The sequence below is a fragment of the Poecilia reticulata genome, linkage group LG12, assembly GCF_000633615.1.
Source record: "Poecilia reticulata strain Guanapo linkage group LG12, Guppy_female_1.0+MT, whole genome shotgun sequence".
Classification (NCBI taxonomy): domain Eukaryota; kingdom Metazoa; phylum Chordata; class Actinopteri; order Cyprinodontiformes; family Poeciliidae; genus Poecilia; species Poecilia reticulata.
In genome coordinates, this window is record NC_024342.1 from 21,675,955 (window position 1) to 21,682,883 (window position 6,929).

The following is a 6,929-nucleotide window of genomic DNA, read 5'->3' on the forward strand; positions in this document are numbered from 1 at the left end:
AACATCTTTAAGATAACAAAGCTGTTATATTTGAATGATCGATTAATCGTGATTAATCGTTTCAGCCCTAACTAGGAACATTGGATATAATCAAATGCTAGTTTTATAATAACCATCCAATGCAGATGTTTGAGGTTAAGACAGGGAACATTTGCTGCCAGATTCCTTTCATGCRAAGGTGTGAATTTCTCTTTTGTAGAAGCAAACGGCTCCATCCCGACGCTTTCACTCCAGCCGGTAAACGCGCTGACAGAGGCAGCAGTCAGAAAAACCTGCAGCCAGCTTCAAAAGGACATCGCTTCAACAGCGCTCTCTTCTACTCCGACCCGCCGTGACTGACAGCTGCTCTCACGGCGAACGCCGAGCGTTAGCGGCTCCTGTTTCATGGCTCAGGAGACGCTGTTAGCCTACCCTTTGCCCCATTTATTTTCCTCTGCTGCACCCTGGAACACAAGCGGTTAAGTTTCCACTGGCAGGCCCGGCCGTCTCCCCCATCTGGCTGGCTTGCTCTCCTTCCCCTGAGCTGAGGTTTGACAGGCCATCAGGCCCGCGGGGCATCGCAGACCGACGGCCACTAACCCGTCCTCTCAGAAACGACTTCGCACAAAATGACCCAAAATTCACTGCCGAACCGCAGAGCTAAAGCTACAAGAGCTGCAGGCTACAAGAATGATCARCAGCCACAAGCATCCGTCTTGTTCGTGTCTGCCAGTGTAATTTCCAAGTTATGGCTTCCCCCCGATGCCACGGCGAGTTTCCATCACYAAACCACATTAAGTGGTGAGATTTTTGTCTTTCCTCTAGCTTCCTTATCGCTTACTCGTAAATATTTCGCAGCCGGAGGGGCCTTTTCATCAGCCGCTGCTGCCGTTTGTGTCAAAAAGGAGGTTTAAGGGTTTTAGTTTCTAGGTAACAAACTAGCAGCAACACTCAGCGATGCTTGAACATATTGATAAAAGCCAGACTTTCATTTGTTGGTTGGAGGGTTTATTAAGTCAGAAACAGATTCAAACTCCTGTAAAGGCACATCGATTGGAAGACAGATTCATTTCTCCTCTGACTGCAGCTGTTTTAATTGAATGACAGTTTATTTATACACAGACATTTCAGAAAACCAGTGAGCTGGCGAATGTCTTCTGGAGTGAATCTGGCTGGATCTTGTAAAATGACTCCACACCAGCTCTGTTTTTAACAATTTGTTGGATTTTGAAAAACAGAAATGAGTGGACGGATTTGACGTATTGCATCTGTTTCGTAGAATAAAACTTTTGCTTATTTCCTGAGAAGAATGAGCTGATAATGAAGGTTTCTGACTTATGGCACTGATAACGGAGGTTTCAGTGAAGATGTTTATCTTCTCTTTCCAAYCGAAACTCCTTTGAACCGGGTTTGATTTAAGAACCGAGGTACCAATTAACCAGAGACGGGAGAAACGGAGAAAAACTCCCTACAGATGGGAGGGAGGCGCCGTGTACCGATGAGATATAGAAGGACGACAGTATGTGTTAAGTTTCACTTCTTCTATTCTCTTGCTTTTCTTTTCTCACTCATCWCTGATATTTACTCTGATTTTCTAAATGAAATATCTAAAGACAAATGCCCATTTCTCTGATGGATTCAGTGTTTCTTTCWCCCAAAACAAAAAATAATGTTCCTAAACACAGCATGACGTCCCACCTCTTCTCCCTGCTGGAGGGCAAAAAGCTGCTCGCTAACGGTGACTAGCATTAGCTTTAGCTGTTAAGCTATCAATGTGACAAGCTAAATCTTAAATGTATGCCTGATATATAAAATAAAAAGGGACACAGTGCTTTGTGGCGCTATGACAAGGTCCAAAAACAAGTTTTAATTAAGAAAAAATAGCRAGGGAGAGGGAAGTAGGTCAGCTATGCTAGCTTGACTATGATAAACACTCCTGTAGATGTGATGTGGAATTCTGTGTTTCGGTTTATTTAAAAACTAAAAAAAGGCAACAACTCTGACATCATCAGTATAGCAGGTGTTTAAATTAGTTAATCAACCGCCGCTATGTTAGCTTAGCTAATAGCAGCGGTAGCAACTGTGATCACTTATCAATAATCAAAAATAAACATCAAGCCTGAAACCATAAAACTATAACAGACTGAATGTTCAGTTCTTTGTGTGGAAAACGTCTGAGTACTTATTTGGTGCTGAATCCTGGAACGTAAAGTGACGTTGTTGTCTTCTGTAAAGGATGTTTACATAAAATACTCACATGTTTCAGCTCCATCAATACTTGTCTGGTCAGCTCTATCCTCTTCTTGTTGACGTGTTTAATGGCCACCAGGTTCCCCTGTGAGCAAAACAAAACACCTGTGAAATCACCAATAATATTCTGCATAAAAACAGAAGAAAATTCAAAAGAAATTTCCTTTTATACTCTTAAAAAGGAGCTAAAATTTATTTATACAGACAATTTAGATGAGACTTTTTCACTTTAGAAAACAAACATATTCGCCTAAAATTCAACAGCTTTGGCTTCCATACYGCTCTGAAAATGTTGTATCTTTTCATCAAATGATCYATCTTGAGTCTGTATACTCTAGTTAAMAATTAATTAATTACTAAATTAGATGACGGTTATTTCAATAATTGATTAATCACAATCTATTATTTTGTCAGCTATAAATATAATAGAATATTTGTGGACTTTTATATGTTAGTGTTGGTGTATGTATATATTTGAGCCTGCATGTGTAATTTTGACTATTTAAGCATAAAGTCTCTCCAACTATTGTGAAATTTTGAAAATAAAAACAGAAACTCAAACCTAAGGTTTGATTAGACTCAAAACTGCAGCAGAAACTGGCCTGTAATCTCCAGTTAACAATCAATCAATTATTAAGTTAGCTGACGATCAATTCAGCTAAACGATTAATCACAATTAATCGTTTGTGAATGGGGCTGAAACGATTAATCGGTTAAGAAAACGTTACATAAATCATAAAAATCGGCTGTGAAACCAGTTTTCTGCAGACAGAACATCCAGGTCTGCTGAAGATCTGCAGACTTTCCTGCAAACTGGAGCTGAAACTCAACAGCGAYGAAGACATGATCGACTGCAGAGGAAAAAATAAGCTGCCTCTGTAGCAGCAATGCAAGGTGAGTCGCTGGGTCTGATTTAATATTGAGATTTGACTTTTGTTAAACGGGAAACATGCAGTCGAAGCGTCTCTCGCAGCAGAGAAAACACCTTGTATTGAAGTTTTGCAGGTTGTCAGGGACGTTACATCACCATGTTTTCTCTCTCTCCGCGTTTTAATCACCTCAGGTCAGCCAGGAGAACTTCAGAAGTTTATCCGCGTCTCCATTTAAACAAAAATAAACATCTTTCTGCTAAATACAGCTCTTTGTCTCACCCCCCCCCCTCTGCACAGCACAGAAAAAAAATTAGCAGCAACAAATTAATGGTTGTGTTCAGACTGAGGGAGTTACAGAACCAGACACACACACACAAATAAAAAAATAAACAGAAAAGCAAAGTGACGCATTCTGCAGCTCGCATTAAAACCAACTACCTAAATTCGCCCACACACTCTCTCTCTCTTTCTCTCGCCTCTCTCTCTCTCTCCAGCTCTCCGGCTTTCTTTCTCTGCACATGTGTGTGGGTGGGAGAGGAGTGTGCAGGAGTTGAAAATGTCAGAACTCACTAAGCCTTACCTTAAAATAGCCGGTTTTTGCAAATAGCTGATATTTTCCATGGGCAGTTATCAGGGAGCCGTAGCTGGATCCTCTCTGGGAAGACGGAGAGGAGCAGAGAGGAAGAACAGACGTCTGTTACAGAGTCTCACATCACAAAAAAACTACAAGAATTATGTTTCTGGATTCTAAAAACCCGCTGTTCAGTCTGCGTTTGTAATGAATGCAAAATGGAAAAGCGGGAAGCCGGAGAAGKTTGGAAAAACACGGTATTTCCCACTATCAGAACAAGACAGAGAGGCAGTCGTTAAAAAGGTGTGTGCTTGTGATTTCCATGAGCGCTTGCACGTGTGGGAGAGGAGAGGCATTCGGGCTTCGCACCCTGAATGCGAGGAGCGGGGCCAGACCCAGGCCTCAYTTTAACGACCGTTTAATGTGCGTCTGCCGCTGAGAGCCCAGCCACCTTGGATCAAACCGCTGGMAAAGCTTCCAGGAATGTGTAAACGCGCAGAAGATTTGGGATTCTGTCAGGGCTGCAGCTCAGATTGGAGCAAATAAATAAATAAAAGAAATGGTTCAATTATAATTTTACATGCAATATTACAGATTTTGTTGCTTTCCTTTCTAAAAATGGCAGAAAATATTTTCAGAGTGGATTTTATTCCAATAATCCCTTCTCTGAGTTGTATGATGAAGTAGTAGAGAAAAGCTACCAGAATATTGGCAAAATAAAAACAAAATATTAYCAGAAGAACGTCTTAAAACGATGAAAAGAAGCTTATAGAGTTATTACAATGCTGCTACTAAACATAATTTGATGCTTATTTGTTCAAATTTAAATTATTACCTTAAACCAAAAGAGGATCAACATCTATATTCTCCTTTATTCTGGTAATATTAACACTTTATTCTCACGTTATTTTGACTTTATATTCTTCCATTACGACTGTATTCTTGTAATACGATGACTTTATTCTCTTAATTTAAAAATCTTGGCTTAACTGTTACATTTGGTCATAAAGTTCACCTGAATTCAAAACATGCTTATGAAACAAGATRGCCGCCCTGGGCACGATGACATCACTGAACTATGGAAAAGAGCACAGGTGGAAAAAAATCCAGCATTTCCAAAAATGTAATCTTCAAAAACCAAAWTGTGTAAAAATAAACCATTTTTAAAAATTAATCAAGGTTAACCCAACAACAACGAACGTGTCGCCGACGACACGGCCAAATTTGCAGTACCGTCATTCCGCCACACGTAGCGCCATCTGAAAAATTCCAACGATTTCTGAAAGGGGAGACGTTGCACTTTCCAGCCAATATCGGGTTATTACGGTAATTTCACAGCTGCAGCTGCAGAGGGTGAAATTAATCCGAGGTGCGCTTGTTTAATAGACTTTTMATAATAACTTGCTTGACACTTAACAAGTAGAAACCATGAATAAACTGGCAAAAACAACAAGTTTGGAAACAATTTCAGTGGCTCTGTTCAACACTCCCGCTCTGGGTGTAATGCTGGACTCTGACCTGAACATTCAGAGTCACATAAAGACTTTAACAAAGTCGGCCTTCTATCACCYGAAGAACATTTTCAGGATTAAATATCCCATAAAACTCATCCAGGTGTTCCTCTTTAGTCACACTGATCACTGCAACAGTGATTTATATCAGCTGCGGCTTTCTGACTGACTTTAAAGGCAGATCTGTGATCGGATCTGCTGCTGTTGTATCAAAGCACTGAGTGGTCAAAATGACTGGATATACGAGTTTAATCCATTTACTATTTATCAACCTGCCAGATAAATAGGAAGGTTATTTCCTTCCTATTTATCTTTTTAGACMTTGTTCTGGTCTAAAAAGAATCAGAACCAGAACCAGACATGGAGAATTCAGTTTTTATTCTCCTCTAATCTGGAACAAAAGTYCAGAAAACTGAAAAACTGCCGGAACACTGAGTTCCTGTAAACCAAGGTTAAAACCCCATTTAGTTAGAGTCGCCTTTGATTAATAATAACTGGAACATCCTTAATTTAATCTGTTGTCACGCTCCCATTACTTTTATTTAGTATTCATCACACTATATTTAATTACTTTGAAATGCCAATAAACTTGCCTTGCCTTTGACTAGGCCAACCCAAAAAGTCATTAGTGTAGCTGCAGAAATTGGCCTCAGATTTCCAAACAAATCTGGTTAATTCGTGGTTTAACTGGGGCTATTTTCTTGGTTTAAACATTGGTTTTCCCCTTATTAAATGAAACTTCAAAACTGCTTTTTGAATTTCATCCAGTTTGATTAAATCAAACACAGGTTAAAATGGTAGCACAGCTCAATAAAAACCAAAACAAACAGCTTTTAATGTGAGACCAAGTGGGTGTCGCCTCATTTAAGTGCTTTGCATCATTACTGTCCAGGTCTGTCTACCTGTGAGAGGGTCAACCTGCTGCCGGCTCGTTTGTGGTATTTATTGGGGCTTTCGAACTGCAGGTCCTCCCACCGAATCCTCCACAGCATCCCAGCCAGCTCCTTCTCCAGCTTCAGTTTCCTGTTGAAAGCAAAGAAATTAAGGAGCAGCTCGTTAAACTGACTTATTTTCTCACAGGAATCAGATCTGGGGGAAGTAAGTTGGGTTGCAACAGCACCAGATGAGTTTAAATGGAAGAAAATCTGAATTTATGGTTTAATTTTCTGGGTTTTGAGATCTAAAGCAACATGGATTCAATCCGATAACCRGAACCAGATTTGCTACATTTGCTCGGTTGTGTTTGATCGCCGTCCATGTTCAGAGATAACCATCTGGATCTGATAGTGAAGTTCGTCATATCCAGTATTTTGTGTGTTTTTCTAAGATTTTAGTTTCACTGATCCTCGTGTTCTTCAGTTGCGTGTCCTGCTTCATGGTCCAGAACAGGGAGTTCTTTGAAATAAAATCACACGGTTCAAATATATAATTTACTCAAGATTTAAGTCTTCATCTCTTGACWATGGAGCGTTTATAACTGTTGGTTCAGCTTGTTCTCCAACAGATGTTATTAAGATCATAAACAAGACATAGATGATAACTGAAGGCTAACAAGAAGATAAGAAAGGAGTTCTGACTGGACGAAGACATTAGCGTCTGGTTAAAAGCACCAGAGAGATGAAAACTCATGCAGCTAGCAGGTCACACCAGCTGTGACCTTTGACACACATTTAACTGCCTACATTAGAGGGCACACTTCTGCTGATGAGCTAATAGTGGAGCTAACTCTTTGCTTAGCTCTTTAGC

At 40.1% G+C, this 6,929-nt stretch overlaps 1 protein-coding gene across 1 annotated transcript in view; it reads right to left on the reverse strand.

The window, feature by feature from the left end:
- npr2 (natriuretic peptide receptor 2) overlaps positions 1 to 6,929 on the reverse strand; it is a 66,413-nt gene that overhangs the window by 21,214 nt on the left and 38,270 nt on the right. Inside the window, exons 7-9 of the mRNA XM_017307730.1 lie at positions 6,086 to 6,206; positions 3,682 to 3,756; positions 2,224 to 2,314 (exon numbers count right to left, since the gene is read on the reverse strand). Of these exons, the coding sequence (XP_017163219.1) occupies positions 2,224 to 2,314; positions 3,682 to 3,756; positions 6,086 to 6,206 (287 nt within the window). The remainder of the gene's footprint in view (positions 1 to 2,223; positions 2,315 to 3,681; positions 3,757 to 6,085; positions 6,207 to 6,929) is intronic.